Genomic DNA, 22,025 nt, shown 5'->3' on the forward strand with positions numbered 1-22,025 from the left:
TTCAATCATTGCACCCACACTGCTCGCGTGCGCCAATGAGCGTCTGCGTTGCCAGGCGCTAAAATAGAAGTTGCTTCTATTTGTGATGCAGAACGCGATGCAAGTCCTGCCTCTCCCATCTCCTCATTGGCTTTTAGAAGCATATACCCACGTGCCATCTCCTCATTGGTAATACCCACGTGGGTGATTGAAAGATCAAAGCCCTGACCTCAACCCCATAGAACATTTGTGGGCAGAACTGAAAAACCGTGTGCGAGCAAGGAGGCCTACTAACCTGACTCAGTTACACCAGCTCTGTCAGAAGGAATGGGCCAGAATTCACCTAACTTATTGTGGGAAGCTTGTGAAAGGCTACCCGTAACGTTTGACCCAAGTTAAACAGTTTAAAGGCAATGCTACCAAATACTAATTGAGTGTATGTAAACTTCTGACCCACTGGGAATGTGATGAAAGAAATAAAAGCTGAGAAAGATCATTCTCTCTACTATTATTCTGACATTTCATATTCTTAAAATAAAGTGGTGATCCTAACTGACTTAAGACAGGGAATTTTAAATGTCAGGAATTGTGAAAAACKGAGTTTAAATGTATTTGGCTAAGGTGTATGTAAACTTCCGAACAGTAAAATCTGTTGAGAAGCCTTTTTGTCCTAGACTTGGCACTCCGGTACCGCTTGCCATGCGGTAGTAGAAAGAACAGTCTATGACTAGGGTGGCTGGGGACTTTGACCATTTTTAGGGCCTTCCTCTGACACCGCCTGGTGTAGAGGTCCTGGATGGCAGGCAGCTTGGCACCAGTGATGTACTGGGCCGTCCGCACTACCCTATGTAGTGCCTTGAGGTCGGAGGCCAAGCAATTGCCGTACCAGGCAGTGATGCAACAAGTCAGGATGCTCTCGAATGTTGCAGAACCTTTTGAGGATCTGAGGACCCATGCCAAATCTTTTTAGTTTCCTGAGGGGGAAAAGGCTTTGTCGTGCCCTCTTCACGACTGTCTTGGTGTGTTTGGACCATTCTAGTTTGTTGGTGATGTGGACACCAAGGAACTTGAAGCTCTCAACCTGCTCCACTACAGCCCCGTAGATGAGAATGGGGGCGTGCTCGGTCCTCCGTTTCCTGTAGTCCACAATCATCTCCTTAGTCTTGGTTACATTGAGGGATAGGTTGTTATTCGGGCACCACCCGGCCAGGTCTCTGACCTCCTCCCTGTAGGCTGTCTCGTCATTGTCGGTGATCAGGCCTACCACTGTTGTGTCATCTGCAAACTTAATGATGGTGTTGGAGTCGTGCCTGGCCATGCAGTCGTGGGTGAACAGGGAGTACAGGAGGGGACTGAGCAGGCACCCCTGGGGGGCTCCAGTGTTGAGGATCAGCGTGGCAGATGTGTTGCTACCTACCCTCACCACCTGGGGGGCGGTCTGTCAGGAAGTCCACGATCCAGTTGCAGAGGGAGGTGTTTGGTCCCAGGATCCTTAGCTTAGTGATGAGCTTTGAGGGTACTATGGTGTTGAATGCTGAGCTGTAGTCAATGAATAGCATTCTCACATAGGCGTTCATTTTGTCCAGGTGGGAAAGGGCAGTGTGGAGTGCAATAGAAATTGCATCATCTGTGGATCTGTTTGAGCGGTATGCAAATTGGAGTGGGTCTAGGGTTTCTGGGATAATGGTCTTGATGTGAGCCCTTACCAGCCTTTCAAAGCACTTCATGGCTACGAACGTGAGTGCTACGTGTCTGTAGTCATTTAGGCAGGTTGCCTTTGTGTTCTTGGGCACATGGACTATGGTGGTCTGCTTGAAACATGTTGGTATTACAGACTCAAACAGGGACATGTTGAAAATGTCAGTGAAGACACCTGCCAGTTGGTCAGCACATGCCCGGAGCACACGTCCTGGTAATCCGTCTGGCCCCGCAGCCTTGTGAATGTTGACCTGTTTAAAGGTCTTACTCACGTCGGCTACAGAGAGCGTGATCACACAGTCGTCCAGAACAGCTGATGCTCTCATGCATGCCTCAGTGTTGCTTGCCTTGAAGCGAGCATAGAAGTGATTTAGCTCGTCTGGTAGGCTCGTGTCACTGGTTAGCTCACGGCTGTGCTTCCCTTTGTAGTCTGTAATAGTTTGCAAGCCCTGCCACATAAGACGAGCGTCGGAGCCGGTGTAGTATGATTCAATCTTAGCCCTGTATTGACGCTTTGCCTGTTTGATGGTTCGTCTGAGCGCATAGCTGGATTTCTTATACGCTTCTGGGTTTGGAGACCCGCACCTTGAAAGCTGCAGCAATACCCTTTAGCTCAGTGCGAATGTTTCCTGTAATCCATGGCTTCTGGTTGGGATATGTAYGTACAGTCACTGTGGGGACGACGTCCTCGATGCACTTATTGATAAAGCCAGTGACTGATGTGGTGTACTCCTCAATGCCATCGGAAGAATCCCAGAACATGTTCCAGTCTGTGATAGCAAAACAGTCCTGTAGTTTAGCATCTGCTTCATCTGAACACTTTTTTATAGACCGAGTCACTGGTGGTTCCTGCTTTAACTTTTGCTTGTAAGCGGGAATCAGGAGGATATAATTGTGTTCGGATTTACCAAATGGAGGGCGAGGGAGAGCTTTGTACATGTCTCTGTGTGTGGAGTACAGGTGGTTGCACATTTAACATGTTGATAGAAATTAGGTAGAACTGATTTAAGTTTCCCTGCATTAAAGTCTCCAGCCACTAGGAGCGCCGGAGCGGTTTCCTGTTTGCTTATTTCCTTATACAGCTGACTGAGTGCGGTCTTAGTGCCAGCATCCGTCTGTGGTGGTAAATAAACAGCCACGAAAAGTATAGCTGAAAACTCTCTAGGCAAGTAGTGTGATCTGCAATTTATCACAAGATAGTCTACTTCAGGCGAGCAAAATCTAGAGACTTCTTTAGATTTCGTGCACCAGCTGTTGTTTACAAATATGCACAGACCACCCCCCCTCTTCTTACCGTAGTGTGCTGTTCTATCTTGCCGGTGCAGCATATATCCCGCTAGCTGAATATCCATGTCATCATTCAGCCACGATTCCGTGAAACATAAGATATTACAGTTTTTGATGTCCCGTTGGTAGGATATTAGTGATCATATCTCGTCTAATTTATTGTCCAATGATTGCACGTTGGCGAGTAATATTGATGGTAACGGCAGCTTCCCACTCGCCTTCTGAGGATCCTAACGAGGCACCGTGTCCTCTGTACCTGCGTCTCTTCCTCTTGCAAATAACTGGGATGTTGGTCTTGTCAGGTGTTCGGAGAATGTCCTGTGCATCCTGCTTGTTGAAGAAAAAATCTTTGTCTACTCCGAGGTGAGTGATCGCTGTCCTGATATCCAGAAGCTCTTCTTACATACATGTGATGTTAAAGCTATTCGGCAATAGCTTGTTGGTCTCGCTGGGTCCTTTCCTGGCTTCCGGATTGTTGGCCTCGCTGGGACCTTCCCTAGCTTCCGGCTTGTTGGCCTCGCTGGGTCCTTCCCTGGCTTCCGGATTGGTACCATTACTGCCTCCTTTCAGCTGCCTGGTCCCCTCCTCCCAGAATCTGTACAACATCAATACCTTATCCAGTGCCTCATCACTAAGATGGGCCAACATAACATAGCACACCTCGTCTTTCCCAGGTGAAGTTAACCAGCCTTACCTATTGCCCGTTTCATCTCTGCCATGGTAAATGGTGTATTCAATGCATCATTTATATCCTTCCTCCTATCCAGCACTCCAGGGTGCTCCTCTCTTGTTCTCCCTCTCCCCATCCTCTGAAAAAGTTGCCAAGCTATGCACTTTGACAAATGCTTTGGCCATCATCTCTGCCTTCTCCTCATCTGTTACTGCCATATCCTCCCCACTCGTCAACACTGGATAGTCCCACTCCCTTCTGACCCCACTCATCCTCTTAACCCTCCACCACAATTTCCCCACAGGTATCGCCCTGCCAAGAACCGACGCCAACATGACCTCTTTGCCTGACAGATAGTTCTTCTCACAGGAAACCTGCTTATACTGAATCAGATGTTGGAAGTTACACATCCTTTTCAGTACTCTAAATGCCCTGTTCCTACTCCCCAGCATTGCCCCACACTCCTCCGTCCACCATGGGACTGCTTTCCTCCTCCTCCTCCCTGAACTCTTAGGTATCGCCTCAGTAGCTGCCCCCACTAAAGCTGTTCTCACCCAGTTATTCATACTATCCACATCCCTTTTCATATCCACCCGAGCCATCACCTGCTCACTCAGCTCCTAAAACTGATCCCACTTTTCCCTTCCAAACACCCACCTGCCTACTCCATCCACTGACACCTCATCCTCCCTCCGGCCTACTGTGCATACTATGGGGTAATGATCACTCCTTACTGTCGACTCCTCCCATACCTCCCACTCACAGATTCCTGCCATCGCACTAGATACCAGAGTGAGGTCCAAGGCAGACTCTTTCCCTGTGGCTACATCAATCCTGGTCCCTCGGCCATCATTCAGGCACACCAGATCTCATCAGATTTTCCATCACTTGGCCATTTCCATCCATCCGTTTCACCCCCCAGAGTGTTGTGGGCACTAAAATCCCCACACCACATTAACTTACTTCTATCCTGGCCCTCCAACCTCTCCAGCACTTTTAGGTCCAATATCTGACAAGGATTATCTACTGAACAAAAATATAAATGCAACACGCAACAATTTCAAAGACTTTACTGAGTTACAATTCATATAAGGAAATCAGTTAATTTAAATAAATAAATTAGGCCCCGATCTATGGATTTCACATGACTGTGCAGGGGCGCAGCCATGGGTGGGCCTGGGAGGGCATAGGCCCGCCCACTGGGAGCCAGGCTCAGCCAATCCCAATGAGTTTCTCCCCACAAAAGAGCTTTATTACAGACATAAATACTCCTCAGTTTCATCAGCTGGTCTTAGACGATCCCGCAGATGAAGAAGCCGGATGTGGAGGTCCTGGGCTGGTGTGGTTACAGGTGGTCTGCACTTGTGAGACCGGTTGAATGTACTGCCAAATTCTCTAAAAGCATGTTGTAGGCGGCTTAAATTAGCATTTAATTCTCTGGCAACAGCTCTGGTGGACATTCCTGCAGTCATCATGCCAATTGCACACTCCCTCAAAACTTGAGACATCTGTGGTATTGTGTTGTGTGAYAAAACTCACATTTTAGAGTGGTCTTTTATTGTCCCCAGCACAAGATGCACCTGTGTATTGATCATGCTGTTTAATCAGCTTCTTGATATTCCACACCTGTCAGGTAGATGGATTATCTTGGCAAGAGAGAAATGCTCACTAACAGGGATGTAAACAAATTTGTGCACAACATTTTAGAGAAATAAGCTTTTTGTGCATATGTAAAATGGGATCCCTGTATGATAAACTCTGAAGTCGGTTTGAGCCATGTTTTCTGCACACAAATCAGGCTTAGCTGGCACATCTACAATGAACTGCTTGAACTCCTGCCCATTAGCCAACAGGCTTTGAGCATTCCATTGTAGTATTACCACCATAACTAAGATCCAGTAATACATGACTCCACCCTCGGCTGATTGAGGTCATCTCGAACCTCTTCCCAGGTCAACCCTGTCATACTCAGATGTCTCCCAGCCACTTCCACTATTAGATGAATCCTCTCTATTTTAGACTCTACTTTAGCAGTGCTATTGATAGCTCCTGCTATGAACGTCACCAGCTTTCTCTTATCTACGTATACCATATCGCCGCCCACCTGCCCCGTAATCCCCGGTCTAGATGCTCCTACCCATCTCTCCCTTGAACCTGTATCTCTGTAGACGTGGACCACCCTCACTGCCTCAGCATATGACATATGACCCTTCTCTCCGCTCTCACTTGTTGCACCTCCACTGCCTGCTTCACTGCCTCACACCCACTATATGCCACAATATGAGCACCCCCTCAGCTGCAGCACTTTGGTTGTACATCCTCCTCACACTTCCCATACTCATGCTCCCCTCCACACCTGGCACACCTCTTTTTCTCTTTACAGGCTGTTGCCACATGCCCAAACCTCTGGCAGTTATAACATCTTAAAGGCTTCGGTGCATAAGCCCTCAGATAATAACCCTTGATTACTTTACCCTGTCCTTGAAGTGTAACAGAACAGATGGGCTATTTACCCTAACTCTATCCCTTGTCATAGCCGCGGGAAGTAGTTTAGAGGTGGGGGTGCTGCGATGCAGAAAAAAATGCATTTGCCCACACTGAAGACTTCTATACCGGTCTGCTAATACAGGACTAGTAAAGACCCAGTCTTTTTACTTTTGTAAAAAAAATATAATACTAAATGTATTTGTATTTAGAGTTTACCAGCATTTCTAACCTGAGTCTGATAATTATCTGTACAAAACAGTTAATCTGATAATACTTGAGGAATATAAAAATGTATTTAAATACTTTGCAAATGCTACTTGTTGAAAACTGAAATGGCCTATTCATTCCTTTTACTAGACACTCATATCCAGAGCAACTTGAGTGCATACATTTTCATACTGGTCCCCTGTGGGGATTGAACCCACAACTTTAGCATTGCCATGCTCTACCAACTGAGCCACATTATCACATCACATCATCACAAACCACTTGATGTCTCAATGTAGGCCTACTCAATTAATGTATCGTGCATTGTTTTTCTTCATGTTGATGGAAAGTATACAGGTACCAAACCTAGATGACCAGCCTATGTACAATACAGTAATGTACATTTACATTAAATGGTTTATAAGAATGGTAAATTAATACTGTGTAAAAAGTGGTTGCTTTCCATGTTATTTTATCAAGAAAAATATTTAATTTGATGTGGATGTTTTGTGTCTTTGCCCATAACTTTGAAACTTTAAATGTAAATGTTAGAGTGCAGGGTTTTGTTCTTTCTGGATTCCATTAGCAGTGGTTCCCAAACTTTTTACTGTCCCGTACCCTTTCAAACATTCCACCTCCAGCTGCGTACCCCCTCTAGCACCAGGGTCAGCACACTCTCAAATGTTGTTTTTTGCCATCATTGTAAGCCTGCCACACACACACTATACGATACATTTATTAAACTCATAAGAATCTCACAACCTGGCTCGTGGGAAGTGACAAAGAGCTCTTATCGGACCAAGGTACAAATAATAATATAATAATAATCAATCATTTTGCTCTTTAATTAGCCATCTTACATATAAAACCTTTTTGTTCATCAAAAATKGTGAATAACTCACCACAGGTTAATGAGAAGGGTGTGCTTGAAAGGATGCCCATAACTCTGCAATGTTGGGTTGTATTGGAAGAGGCTCAGTTTAAATCATTTTCCACACAGCCTGCGCCTGTATTTAGTGTTGATGCTAGTGAGGGCCGAGAATCCACTCTCACATAGGTACGTGGTTGCAAAGGCTTCAGTGTCTTAACAGCGCAATTTGCCAAGGCAAGAAACTGAGCGCAGCCCTACCAGAGAGACGCAGACTCGGTCTCAACCTTTAAGTCTTTATTGAAGACTCAACTCTTCAGTAGATCATATGATTGAGTGTAGTCTGGCCCAGGAGTCTGAACGTGAACGGAAAGCTCTGGAGCAACGAACCGCCCTTGCTGTCTCTGCCTGGCCGGTTCCCCTCTCTCCACTGGGATTCTCTACCTCTAATCCTATTACAGGGGCTAAGTCACTGGCTTACTGGTGCTCTTCCATCCGTCCCTAGAGGGGTGTGTCACTTGAGTGGGTTGAGTCACTGACGTGATCTTCCTGTCTGGGTTGGCGCCCCCCTTGGATTGTGCCGTGGCGGAGATCTTTGTGGCTTATATCGGCTTGTCTCAGGATGGTAAGTTGGTGGTTGAAGATATCCCTCTAGTGTGTGGGGCTATGCTTTGGCAAAGTGGGTGGGTGTTATATCCTGCCTGTTTGGCCCTGTCCGGAGTCCATCGTATGGGGCCACAGTGTCTCCTGACCCCTCCTGTCTCAGCCTCCAGTATTTATGCTGCAGTAGTTTATTGTGTCGGGGGCTAGGGTCAGTCTGTTATATCTGGAGTACTTCTCCTGTCTTATCCGTGTCCTGTGTGAATTTAAGTATGCTCTCTCTATTTATTTTCTCTCTTTTCTTCTCTCTCTCGGAGACCTGAGCCCTAGGACCATGCCTCAGGACTACCTGGCATGATGACTGCTTGCGGCCGTGCTGCTTCTTCAGTTTCAACTGTTCTGCCTGCGGCTATGGAACCCTGACCTGTTCACCGGACGTGCTACCTGTCCCAGACCTGCTGTTTTCAACTCTCTAGAGACATAGGAGCGGTAGAGATTTACTCTCAAAGATCGGCTATGAAAAGCCAACTGACATTTACTCCTGAGGTGCTGACTTGTTGCACTCTCGACAACTACTGTGATTATTATTATTTGACCATGCTGGTCATTTATGAATATCTTGGCCATGTTCTGTTATAATCTCCAGCCAGAAGAGGACTGGCCACCCCTCATAGCCTGGTTCCTCTCTAGGTTTCTTCCTAGGTTTAGGCCTTTCTAGGGAGTTTTTCCTAGCCACCGTGCTTCTACACCTGCATTGCTTGCTGTTTGGGGTTTTAGGCTGGGTTTCTGTACAGCACTTTSAGATATCAGCTGATGTAAGAAGGGCTATATAAATAAATTTGATTTGAAATCTGGYAGTGGCTTCTGATTAAATTACATTTTCACAGAACCGCTTGTTGCCATTTCAATGAGGCTCTCTTGTTCAGATATCGGTAAATAGACTGGAGGCAGGGCATGAAAGAGATAACGAATCCAGTTGTTTGTGTCGTTTGTTTTCGGGAAAGTACCTGCGTAATTGTGCACTCAGGTGCTTTGCTATATCACATTTGACATTGTCCGTAAGCTTGAGTTCATTTGCACACAAAAAAATCATACAATGATGGAAAGACCTGTGTGTTGTCCTTGTTAATGCAGACAGAAAAGAGCTCCAACTTCTGAATATAGTTGMGGAGAGTCCCTGTAATCCTAGATTCAGATCATTCAGGCAAGAAAAAACATCACCCAGATAGGCCAGTCGTGTGAGAAACTCGTCATCATGCAAGCGGTCAGAGAAGTGAAAATTATGGTCAGTAAATAAGTTATTTTCTCAATTAAAAAARACTTGTCAATAAGTTGATCCCTTGATAACCAGCGCACTTCTGTATGTTGTAAAAGCGTTACATGGTCGCTGCCCATATCATTGCCTAATGCAGAAAATACACAAGAGTTAGGGGCTTTGCTTTAACAAAGTTAACCATTTTAACTGTAGTGTCCAAAACATCTTTCAAGCTGTCAGGCATTCCCTTGGCAGCAAGAGCCTCCAAGTGGCGTCGGGAGCAACTGCTTGTATGCGCGTTACCACTCCACTATGTCTCCCCATCATAGCTTTTGCGCCATCAGTACAGATACCAACACATCTTGACCACCAAAGTCCATTTGATGTCACAAAGCTGTCCAGTACTTTAAAAATATCCTCTCATGTTGTCCTGGTTTCCAGCGGTTTGCAGAAGAGGATGTCTTCCTTAATTGACCCCCCATAAATATAACGGACATACCAGGAGCTGTGACAGACCCGCCACATCTGTTGACTAACGCATATAATTCACTGGCTTGTATGCGAAGCAGTAATTGTTTCAAAACATCTCCTGCCATGTCACTGATGCGTCGTGAAACAGTGTTGTTTGATGAAGGCATTGTCTGTATAGTTTTTTAAAACTTTCCCCCCAGCATTGTCCCAGCTATATCCATGGCAGAAGGAAGAATTAAGTCCTCCACAATAGTATGGGGCTTGGCTGTCTTAGCCACTCAGTAGCTCACCATATAAGACCCTTCTAGCCCCTTCTTATTAATGGTATCTGTTGCTTTTATAAATGTCTTACTACTCAGTCATCTTTATTCTCGCTCAAAAAAAACTCCTTTCAAATTGTAGTTTACCTCTTTAGAGCCAACACTCACAGGCAATCCTGTTATCACCCCTTTAATCCACTGCTTGAATGGTGCAGACAGAGGGTTGCCTCGCTTCTAGTCCTTAGGAAACTTTGCAGTATTTTGTTTTTATTGCTGCACTGCCGGAACTAGAAGCACAAGCATACCCACAATAACATCTGTTAAACACGTGTATGTGACCAATACAATTTGATTTAAAACTGTTGCTCTCCTCAAACTTCCTTTTCTACTTAATCCCCGCAGCCATAGACCTCTTGCTCCCATTCAAACCCCTGCTCAATTTCTCTACCGCTTTTGTTTTACGTTTTCTCTTTCCTACTCCCTTCTCCATCACAATCGCCTACCATCTCTGACCCAGTCACAGCCGTGCCGAACCACCGCCAGTTTGATTGTTTGCTTACTCCCTTTCAACCCGAAAGACTGATACGTAGCAAAAGTGCTAGCGCCAGTTTGCGCCAGCACCAAGCGGATCCTCCCTTCGTATAACCAAATATCTCCAACCKGCACAACTCCGATATTTATTATGTTATTACTGCGTCCAAAATACCACAGTCGACTGCAGTTTCAAAGCTGTAATATGTTTCTGTAAGGGGCGCTAGGGGGCAGAAAAACAACGTGTGTAGGACAGGTAAAATAACTGATTCATTCGAGACTGGCAGAATAGAAGACAGTTTGTGGATAGAAATATACCGAAATTATGTTTTAAATATTCTAGCTAAGAATACAAAATATACAGCCCATTACAATGATTTTAGTCATCACTTTTCCTACCCCTGTCCAAGAATCAGGATGAGATTAAATAATTGACAATGACGACGAGCTGTAATTTAATCAGGCACTATCTAGGTATACCTAACTATGGGTTTTTAGAAAGGGGGCTTTCATTGTTGAACCAAAAATATTTTTCAACAGACAAGTGTCCCGCTGTTGTGGACAACTGACACATATACTGTACTTTCAAGGTGTTGACGTTTTATAATTTCATTGTCACTAACTGAAACGGTATAACCTGGGTTCGTGGATTAAGAGGGGGAGAATAAAGAACCAACCATGATAACGTCTGCCGGTAAGCAGTAACATACTAGCAAATGTCAGCCTTTTGGAAAAGATTGCTAACGGTAGCAAGCTAGCATCCATTGATTTAGCTGAGTCACATAGCTAACTGGCTAGCTAACTAGCTATCTACCCAGTTTACAGACTTTTAAAACTCACAGTTAGCTAATTTAGCTACTGTACATTAACAAATGTTAGCTAGTTACCTAGGTGGCTGGATAACAACTGTATTCCTATCATATTGTTTAATGTCTATAGTCGCCATTAACGTTAGTCGTTGGACAATGACGTTAGCCARATGGCTAACTAACATTAGCTAGGAATTTACCGACCGCGTTGGTTAGCTGCTGACGTTACCTAGCTGTGCCCTGGCAAACTAACGTAGTTAGCTAGTTTAGAATGTAATATTTTCATAGCCCGGTAAACGGGCGGCATGTAGCCCGGCGGCTAGGATTCCTAGCCACTCCTGCTCCTAGTAGCAGTGTCGGGCCAGTAACCGAAAGGTAGCTGGATCGAATCCCCGAGCCGACAACGTTTAAATCTGCCCCTGGTCAAACTCGGAAGGGGAAGGGGRATAAGTAGTCAGTTATTAAATTGAAATGTGTCGATTAAAGCACCTCTGATTCCGAGGGGTTGGGTTAAATGCGGAAGACACATTTCAGTTGAATGCATTCAGTTATACAACTGACTAGATATCCCCTTTTCCCTTTCGAGTTTGACCTGTTTAGGCTTCACATTAAACTTTTTTTTATATGACAGTCATAAATGAGAAGGTTAACGTTTTCTGTCTAACCTAGCTAGCTACGTTACATACACTGAAGTGCATCAGGGTTCACACACACATCCGGGTTTATCCATGATGTTGAAATTGACTGCACATTATTTGATTTTAGCTGGAATCATCTCACTGCTGGATGAGGAGGAGCCCCAACTCAAGGTATCATAAACTTAATCTTGTGAGAATACACCAGTGGTCACCAACCCTGGACCTAGAGAAGACGAAAAGCCTTGTACAATAACATTAAATACCATCATAAGTAGCTAGTTTGTGGAAGCAGTCGTTAGTGCTGGACAGTAGCTCTCCTGGACCAGGTTTGGTGGCCACTAACATTCCTATTGACTTGGCAATGATTATTCTTGACTATTGTTTGTGTAAAGTGTCTTAACATTTTTTATTTATTTTTTTGTTTGTAGGAGTTTGCTCTGCACAAGCTGAACTCCATTGTCAATGACTTCTGGGCTGAGATATCGGGATCTGTTGACAAAATGTACGTTTTTAATTAAGGGGGRAAAAGCCACATATTTCCATGGTCAGTTTAAATTGGCAATATGTCACTTTTTGGGMAACCAGACCAAATTCACATAACGTTCTGTTTTTGCTTATTTTAACTTTCGGTTTTGTACACCAGCTTCAAACTGCTGAAACAACAATATTTTTGGTTATGCAAATTTTTTTTGCGGCGGTTTAGATGATACATTGATTCTCTACACTATAGCTAACTTAGTTTGTCACAAACTGAAATTAGGCAAACTATTTAGTTTAAGTAACCAGGAAATGGCAGTGATTTCTGCATAGTGCAACTTTAATTAGAATAAAGAAATTACTCAAGGGGGAAAAATTTGTTCTCTCCTCACAGTGAGGTCCTGTATGAAGATGAGACATTTCGGAGCAGGGCATTTGCTGCCTTGGTGGCTTCCAAAGTGTTCTACCACCTCGGGGCGTTTGATGAGTCGTTGAACTACGCTCTGGGTGCAGGAGACCTTTTCAATGTCACAGACGACACTGAATATGTGGAGACCATTATCGGTGAGTGATGTCACAACTGCATGTTTTGGTATCCCCAAGTACACCATCTTAATAATGACCTCAAGGGCTTCTAATGCTGATCCATAGGCTTACCTTTTGTTACATTACACATAGTCACCTCAACAATGTTCAATTTATGTATACCCACTGTTGCTAATTTAGATATCAACACACTGATGCCACTAATCATGGCAATTGATTATTCCTCAGCGGTATACAGCAGTTCTTTGATGACCTCTGGTCTTTTCCCCGTAGCCAAATGCATTGACCACTACACCAAGCAGCGGGTGGAGAACGCCGAGCTTCCTGAGGACGAGGAGAAGAAGAGCATCGACCCGCGGCTGGAGGGCATCGTCAACAAGATGTTCCTGCGTTGCCTRGGCGACCATAAGTACAAGCAGGCCATCGGCATTGCCTTGGAGACTCGACGCCTGGACATCTTCGAGAAGACTATCCTTGAATCGGTCAGTGGCTCCCGGGTCGTCTTCTGAACACGTTCTGTTTTGGTTCCACAGATTGTTTAATTTGGTGCAACTTCTACTTAATGTAATAAATAAAAAATTTGCTGAATGAAATCCACAGATGCATGAGTTTTGGTTTAGCCTACATTTTATTTAATGTTTTTGTTGTGGTTTAAAACAACAAAACATTCAGTAACAACTGAACATTTTATGTTGAGATCCTAACCTTCTTCCTTGTGTTGTACAGAATGACGTTAGTGGCCTACTGGCCTACAGCCTGAAGGTCTGCATGTCACTAATGCAGAACAAGAAGTTCCGCAAYGAGGTCCTCCGAGTGCTGGTCAAGCTCTACATGAATCTGGAGAAGCCTGACTTCATCAACGTTTGCCAGGTAACRGGGARAAAGCACACTTCAAATTGGGCTCTGATTTTTTTAAAATATCCATTCAGCTGCCTGCAGTTTGGTGGTGCGATGGTTCTCTGATTTCACAATCTGAAACAGTACCATCCTGATCCACTGGAATTACATAGTCATTCAATAGCAAATTACTTTGAAAATAAACAGTAACGTGCACACGTTATTGTTAGGGGGGTAGGTGAGAAACTCTGCACAATGAAATGAAAAGATCCACTAAATACTGTTCACCTTAATTGTAACGATGCTTCTGTCTGAGGTGGATCCCACGTGTTACCAGCAGAGGCATTCACTTTGAGGCTGACTACAGACTATTGCTCTTCATTCCCCCTCACCCCACCTGAATCTCTTTTTGATTACTGCAATTCAGCTTTTAGCTGCAAATGGATTTATTTGATATTGTACACATCTTACTAATATGAGGAAGGAGCCACTTGACCACCATGCAGCACACTCAAACTCTGTCTCTCCTTCTCTTTCTCCTCCACAGTGCCTGATCTTCCTGGATGACCCACAGGCGGTGAGCGACATCCTGGAGAAGCTGGTGAAGGAAGACAACCTGCTGATGGCCTACCAGATCTGCTTTGACCTGTACGAGAGTGCCAGCCAGCAGTTCCTCTCCTCCGTCATCCAGAACCTGCGCACCGTGGGCACGCCCATCCCCGCCGTGCCTGGCTCCACCAACACAGGCACTGTGCCCATCCCAGACAAAGACAGGTGCGTGAGGATGAGGGTGTAGTCACAGGGTGAGAGGGGTAGGTTGGGAAAATGTGAAGGAATGTAGTAAGATCGGTGTAGGTGAAATATCTTTACACGTCACAGGTAACCTATTGTGATACAAAGATTTGATTTAGCCAATATGTTTTTAAATTTTTCTCAGTGATGCTATGGAGACGGACGACAAGGCCAGCAGCTCCCCTGCAGGGAAAGCATCAGACAGTGTGAGTAGCTGTACTTGGTGCTTCTTTATGGCCATGCAGAGAAGTTGTCGATTTTATATTACTGTTTTTGTCACCCAAAATAATGAGTCTTCCCTTCCTTTGCTTGCATAGAAGGACGAGCCTAAGGACCAGAACGCGAAGATGATCAAAATTCTCAGTGGAGAAATGGCCATCGAATTTCATCTGCAGTTCCTTATCCGGAACAACAACACAGACCTAATGATTCTCAAGAACACAAAGGTAAAGGATGCCATTATGAGTATTTAACAGGCTATGTATTGGATGTTAAATAGGCATATGACATGTACTGCATTATAAGAAGGCTTTCACAATTTTTTGTTGTTGCTTTGTCTACCTAATTCAGGATGCTGTCCGAAATTCAGTGTGCCACACAGCCACGGTCATAGCCAACTCCTTCATGCATACGGGGACCACAAGTGACCAGTTCCTCAGGTATAGTCACTATGCTATAGCATAAACACATAGAGAATATCACTTTCTGTTTTGCCAGCACACTTCATAACATACCCTCCAGGAAGTCGTATTTATATATAAAAAATATTTATATTTATATTTCGTTGTGATTGTGGTACATTCTATTGTTGTGAGGCAGAACTGGCTTCTGAGTATTTTCAAATAATGTGGCTGAAATCAACTACTTCTACTGCAAGTATTTCAAATACTCCTAGGACCTGKGTTCAAATGCATCGGAGTACTTATTTGAATTTGTATTTACTCTGTATTAAAGGACAATTTCTAATAAATGCTTATACTTTCCAATTTTATTTCCAAATACATTCCAATATTCAACTACTCCCCCAAAATATTTGAATACTTATTTGAAATGTTTGAAAGTAATTTAAATAATCAAAATAGTTTTTGGCTGAAGCCTGGTGTGAGGATATAAAGGGCCAATGTTGTGTTTGGCTGTGTGATGGGATTTTATTCATTCTTTCAACAGAGAGAACTTGGAGTGGCTTGCAAGAGCCACCAACTGGGCCAAGTTCACAGCCACAGCCAGTCTTGGCGTCATTCACAAGGTAAACTTTAGTGGTAACGATTTAAAACAACCAGAGATGTCTCAGATATATAAATAAATAAATAAAGTTTCACTGAATAATCTGCATCTTTTCAGGGTCACGAGAAAGAGGCACTGCAGTTGATGGCCACCTATCTGCCCAAAGACACCTCACCTGGATCAAGATATCAACTGGGGCTCCCTCCCCACTGGCATCTCACTCAACGGATCAACTGGGCTCTAGCTATACGCTACTCCCTATAAAGACACCTCACCTGGATCAGCCTACCAGGAGGGAGGCGGCCTGTATGCCCTCGGGCTAATCCATGCCAACCACGGGGGGGACATCATTGACTACCTGCTCAGTCAGCTCAAGAACGCCAGCAACGACGTGAGTGGCAACATGCAGACAMGTCACATTTCCCTTGCTCAATTCCAAATCAACCCATAGCCCCCCACCCCTTTGGTCACTTAGATTTGATTGGATGTGTGTGTAAAGGCATCTGCATGATACCCAGCCCGAAACAGTTCAGAAGAGTTTGTGCTTATATTATCAACAATTTGACACGTTTTCATGCATATTTTTTTTAAATTGAGAAATACTGAATCAAACATTTTTGTTGTACAATTGCTTGACTAAGGGCAAAAACATAAATTAATTTCTTGGGTTTCTTGAATTGATTTATTGAGTTCGATGAATTCTGAATATTTTGACGAAGTGTCTACTTGCTACAGCATCTCAAGATGGACAAACAGTACGATTGGCACTTTTCTAGTTTTTCAAGCGAAGGTCTTTTTAAGGGAGTAAGCGAACACACTCGTTCCGGCTAGGCGCCAGTCAAACTGAAGCATGCTGATGCATTAAGTAATACAGAGATAATTCCAACGAAGCACATCAGGGGGATATCATGTCACATTCGAGTTGAAATCATAGTTATATTTGTGTCTGATGGCTGTTGTGGTTTGCTTTGATTCCTCCCACAGATTGTCCGTCACGGGGGAGGTCTGGGCCTGGGATTGGCTGCTTTGGGTACAGCCAGGCAGGATGTGTACGATCTGCTCAAGTCTAACCTRTACCAGGACGATGCAGTCACAGGTACACGACTCTGAACAGACAGTGAGGCATTTGGTGCTAGTCGAGTTCAAATTTAGCCAACTATTATACACTGAAAAAWATATATAAAAGCACCCATTTCAAAGGTTTTACTGAGTTATAGTTCCATATAAGGAAATCAGTAAATTGAAATAAATTCAGTAGGCCCTAATCTATGGATTTCACACAACTGGGAGTACAGATATGCATCAGATATGCATCAAAAAAATGGTAGGGGTGTGGATCAGGAAACCAGTCGGGATCATGCAGTGCGACAAATGTTCTTTGCGTGTAGTTCATCATCAGGCTGATTGTGGAATGTTGTACCACTCCTCTTCAATGGCTGGGTGAAGTTGCTGGATATTGGTGGGAACTGGAACATGCTGTTGTACACATTGATCCAGAGCATCCCAAACATGCTCAATGAGTGACATGTCTGAGTATGCAGGACATGGAAGAACTGGGACACTTTCAGCTTCCAGGAATTGTGTACAGATCCTTGCGACATGGGACCGTGCTTTATCRTGCTGAAACATGAAGTGATGGTGACAGATGAATGACATGACAATAGGTCACGGTATCGCTGTACGTTCAAATTTTCATCGATAAAATGCAATTGTGTTTGTTGTCCATAGATTATGCCTGCCCATACCGTAAYCCCACCGCCACCATGGGGCACTCTGTTCACAACCGTGACCTCAGCAAACCGCTCGCCCACACGACACCATACGTATGGTCACGGTTGTGAGGACATTTGGACGTACAACCAAATTCTCTAAAACTACGTTGTAGTCGGCTTATGGTAGCGATTTGAGCATTAAATTCTCTGGCAACAGCTCTGATGGACATTCTTGCAGTCAACATGCCAATTGCACGCTCCCTCAAAATTTGAGACATCTGTGGCATTATGGTGTGACAAAACTGTGCATTTTAAAGTGGCCTTTTATTGTCCCCAGCACAAGGTGAACCTGTGTAATGATTATGCTGTTTAATCAGCTTCTTTATATGCCAYACCTGTCAGTTGGAAGGATTATCTTGGCAAAGGAGAAATGCTCMCTAACAGGGATGTAAACACATTTGTGAACACAATTTGAGAGAAATAAGYGTTTTTTGCGTATGGAATATTTCTGATCTTTCTTTTATTTCAGCTCATGAAACATGGGATCAACACTTTACGTTTTAGATTTTTGTTCAGTATATCTCTGTAGCCCCTAGAGTGTAACATGGGAATGTCAATTCCCCATYGGGAGGAGATTCAGAAAAACATCTTGAAATATTTGCTTCTGTTGATATGCAGTATGCTTTGAAACAAAAACTGCATTGCTTGTGCAATTTACAAGAGATCAGTGATACTAGCAACTTGTTAGAAAAATCAACACTGTGCTGCCAGTTGTTCAGACTTAGAAAGKACTTTTCTTTGGTGCCATCATGCGGTGCTCATGTTTTGACCCTCTGTTCCCAGGCGAGGCGGCGGGACTGGCCCTAGGGCTCGTCATGCTGGGCTCCAAGTCTGCCCAGGCCATCGAGGACATGGTGGGCTACGCCCAGGAGACTCAGCACGAGAAGATCCTGCGCGGCCTGGCCGTGGGCATCGCCATGGTGATGTACGGACGCATGGAGGAGGCAGACACGCTCATCGAGAGCCTCTGCAGGGACAAGGTAACAATGGGACTTGAAATGCAKTCACATGTACTAGGACTGACCCCATTTTTTGGGGGGGGGGGTCGATAGGCTGTTTGACCGAGATTTCTTTAGTCGAGCAGTCGCAATTATTTCGAGTTGTAATTTTTTCCACATGTTTTCTTTTGATGATTCACGCTTGTCTCAGTGGACTAACCCATTGTGGAGGCCACSGGATGGCACAGTCATCACTCTTAAGATGTGAAATTGTATATGGTTGTATTGCGTAACAATAATGATGCAACCCTAATACCGCTAATATACTTTATAAATAATGCTCTTTATACCGTGTTGGATATGGTCWTATGTCTTCCACGCATCGGACTTCCCCTTTCCCTCCTGAGCAACCAGTAAACATTCACCCGTTTTGAGTTTATTTTTCACGTCCTCCGCATCCGTTTTGCAGTCGACATTACTGTGTTCGGAGTTTGTTATAACCAATTTATTGATGTGATTATGATAAGCTATAGGTCAGGCCCTATTGGTCACATGTATGCTATGATTACATGTAGGGCTGGGCGATATGACGATATATATCGTGTGACGATAGAAAAACGTCTATCGTTTCATATTATGCTCTATCGTTTATTTCGTTGTGTCGCAAATCACACTCTTTGCGGCAATATTTTCCATCAATTCGGACAACGCTTTGCGTGATCTTTGCAACACAAACAAACATGGAGGAGAGTGAACGTGACACAGAGCACGGAGACATGAAGCTCGTACCTAAAAGAGGGGCTACTTCGGTCGCATGGACGGGGTTTGGGTATGAAAAGTCTGACACGGACCAGAAAACCGTCCTCTGCAAAATATTCCGCAGGCCGTTCCTGACAACAGGCTCAAACACCACTAACCTCTTTTACCACCTACGTAAGAATCATGTGAAACAGTACAGAGAGAGTCTACGGATGAGACCCAAAAAAGTACCGTCGAGTGCTCAAAACAAACCCTCGACTCAGACGTTGCTAGTGGCTTTTGCCCGCGGCACACCATATGGCAAAGGATCACGAAGATGGAAGGCAATAACAACAGCTGCCGTTACAACTTACATCTGCAAAGACATGGCCCCAATTTACACGGTCGAGAAACGGGGGTTTCTTGAGTTGGTGCTAACACTCGACCCAAGGTACCAAATACAAATTGATATGTGACACGTATTAATGCCAAAATAACATGCAATACAGGCAAGCCCCCCCCAAAATATATATATTTTAGGCCTATATTTATTTTGTATGCAACTATAGTTGAAGTGTTTTCTATTTACCTTTTTTAGATTTTATACATTTTATATTTTGTTACATGCTTAATTTGACATTTGCACAAAGGTTCTAAATAAAAGAGAAATAATCAAATATGTACCTTTCTATTGTTGAGTTTAATTCAACATGTAACAAGAAATAGGCCTTTACGTGTGAGCATTTTATATAAACTATTTATTCATTGAATTAACATAAAATGTGCTATATTGTGATATGTATCGTTATCGGGATATGGGATGAGATTTTGGCCATATCGCCCAGCTCTAATTACATGTTTCACATAAAGAGAGCAAGGGTTGAGGGAAAGTTTTTCCTAAATAAACGAGGGATTTTGATAACGTTTCAGTCAAACAAGTAAGAAACTACATGGCTGAAATKATGTAGCTGCTTCAGCACGGGCAGTGCGATAAACACTTGCTGTGGTGCCTTTTCGCTGGAGTAGGGAGGAGAGACAACGTCCGCCAGTCACACAGGCACTCGCTGTCACTTGTTTTAACACTTGAGTAATTTGTCTTTAACTATTTAATCAAACAGTATGCTTATGTAGACAAGCTCAGTGCGTATGTTGTTGGTTTTATTCAAACACAGGGTGTGGCTGTCTATAACATTGCGATTTTGGTCGAAAGAACAGGACTACTCTCGGTCGACCCCCCCCCAAAAAAACACGTTTTGCCGGGACCACCCTAACACACACACCAGTTCCGCTATGCCTGCCGCGGGGACGGGGTTCCGCTATGCCCGCCGCGGGGACGGGGTTCCGCTATGCCCGCCGCGGGGACGGGGTTCCGCTATGCCCGCCGCGGGGACGGGGTTCCGCTATGCCTGCCGCGCGGAAACTCACTCACCTCCTGTGCGGAAACTCACCTCATCCCCTATTACCAATATATTGACCTTCATTCCTTAATTCCTTGGCTATGCATCCATGACTGTTAACCTTGTTGCCTATTGTGGGTGTTTTTTTTTATTTTTTTCCCAGCCTGTAGTCATCCGTTTCAATTTACTGCGACAATGAATACCTGTCCTGAACCGTAGTATGAATGATACATGCAGTACCCATACTTAAATGTGTTATTTGTCAAATAAGAGGTATACCTTTGTTGACCATACATTGTTTCCATGACTACCTACTAGGGTTGCAAAATTCTGGGAACTTTCAATAAATTCCTAGGTTTTCCAGAAATCCTGTTTAGAGGGTTATGGATTTCCTGCTTATTCCCTCATGTGAATCATCCAACTGGGATTTTGGGAATACCAGAATTTTGCAACCCTACTGCTGCAGACTCTTGTCTCTTAGCTAAGGCTCTGTGTTCTGTCGCTGTGTGTGTTGTAGGACCCCATCCTGCGCCGCTCCGGAATGTACACAGTGGGCATGGCCTACTGCGGCTCCGGGAACAACAAGGCCATCAGACGTCTGCTGCATGTGGCTGTAAGTGTTCTCCTTCCTCACGCAAAACACTGACAACCAGGAAACAGAGTAGGGACGGCACCTGGCCGTGCTGCTGCTCCAGTTTCAACTGTTCTGCCTGCGGCTATGGAACCCTGACCTGTTCACCGGATGTGCTACCTGTCCCAGACCTGCTGTTTTCAACTCTCTAGAGACAGTAGGAGCGGTAGAGATACTCTTAATGATCGGCTATGAAAAGCCAACTGACATTTACTCCTGAGGTGCTGACCTGTTGCACCCTCGACAACCACTGTGATTATTTTTATTTGACCATGCTGGTCATTTATGAACATTTGAACATCTTGGCCATGTTCTGTTATAATCTCCACCCGGCACAGCCAGGAGAGGACTGGCCACCCCTCATAGCCTGGTTCCTCTCTAGGTTTCATCCTAGGTTTTGGCCTTTCTAGGGAGTTTTACCTAGCCACCGTGCTTCTACACCTGCATTGCTTGCTGTTTGGGGTTTTAGGCTGGGTTTCTGTACAGCACTTTGAGATATCAGCTGATGTAAGAAGGGCTATATAAATACATTTGATTTGGATAGTCAAGATATGAAGTATTGGAATTGGGAGTATGGTTATGACAGACAATAGTATACTTCACAGCAAATTAAAATGTGTTGKTATGTTAATTGCCAGAATTAAATAAATTCCTTGGTAGTACAGGAAGCCCTGATAGATTCATTAATGTTACTAGGGCAGATGGTTGAGTTGGTATTCGTACAGATGGCAGCCTGCACAAGCTAAAGATGGTGTGATAAAATAGCTTTTTATGAACAAGTATAGGCTTTCCCCAAATCTTTGATATCTGGGCAGATTGGGAGTTTGGTGTTTTGGCAGAAATTGTTATTAGTGGCTGTTCTCTCCTTGCCCTACTGTATTTTTTTTCTGTTATTAATACATTGTTCTCTACC

General features: G+C 44.2%; 1 protein-coding gene across 3 annotated transcripts in view; it reads left to right on the forward strand.

The window, feature by feature from the left end:
- Positions 1-10,835: 10,835 nt before the first annotated feature.
- LOC111952260 (26S proteasome non-ATPase regulatory subunit 1) overlaps positions 10,836-22,025 on the forward strand; it is a 57,756-nt gene continuing 46,566 nt past the window's right edge. For 2 of the 3 annotated variants that reach the window (XM_070435061.1, XM_070435063.1), the window contains exons 1-16: positions 10,836-11,007; positions 11,888-11,931; positions 12,189-12,262; positions 12,632-12,801; positions 13,057-13,265; positions 13,510-13,653; positions 14,168-14,394; positions 14,558-14,618; positions 14,730-14,858; positions 14,983-15,071; positions 15,580-15,658; positions 15,754-15,806; positions 15,907-16,027; positions 16,621-16,732; positions 18,192-18,388; positions 20,999-21,094. In XM_070435061.1, the coding sequence (XP_070291162.1) occupies positions 10,992-11,007; positions 11,888-11,931; positions 12,189-12,262; positions 12,632-12,801; positions 13,057-13,265; positions 13,510-13,653; positions 14,168-14,394; positions 14,558-14,618; positions 14,730-14,858; positions 14,983-15,071; positions 15,580-15,658; positions 15,754-15,806; positions 15,907-16,027; positions 16,621-16,732; positions 18,192-18,388; positions 20,999-21,094 (1,821 nt within the window). In that variant the 5' untranslated portion in view covers positions 10,836-10,991. The remainder of the gene's footprint in view (positions 11,008-11,887; positions 11,932-12,188; positions 12,263-12,631; positions 12,802-13,056; positions 13,266-13,509; positions 13,654-14,167; positions 14,395-14,557; positions 14,619-14,729; positions 14,859-14,982; positions 15,072-15,579; positions 15,659-15,753; positions 15,807-15,906; positions 16,028-16,620; positions 16,733-18,191; positions 18,389-20,998; positions 21,095-22,025) is intronic. The other variant, XM_070435062.1, reaches the window with a different exon arrangement.

This window comes from Salvelinus sp. IW2-2015, linkage group LG26, assembly GCF_002910315.2.
Source record: "Salvelinus sp. IW2-2015 linkage group LG26, ASM291031v2, whole genome shotgun sequence".
NCBI lineage: Eukaryota > Metazoa > Chordata > Actinopteri > Salmoniformes > Salmonidae > Salvelinus > Salvelinus sp. IW2-2015.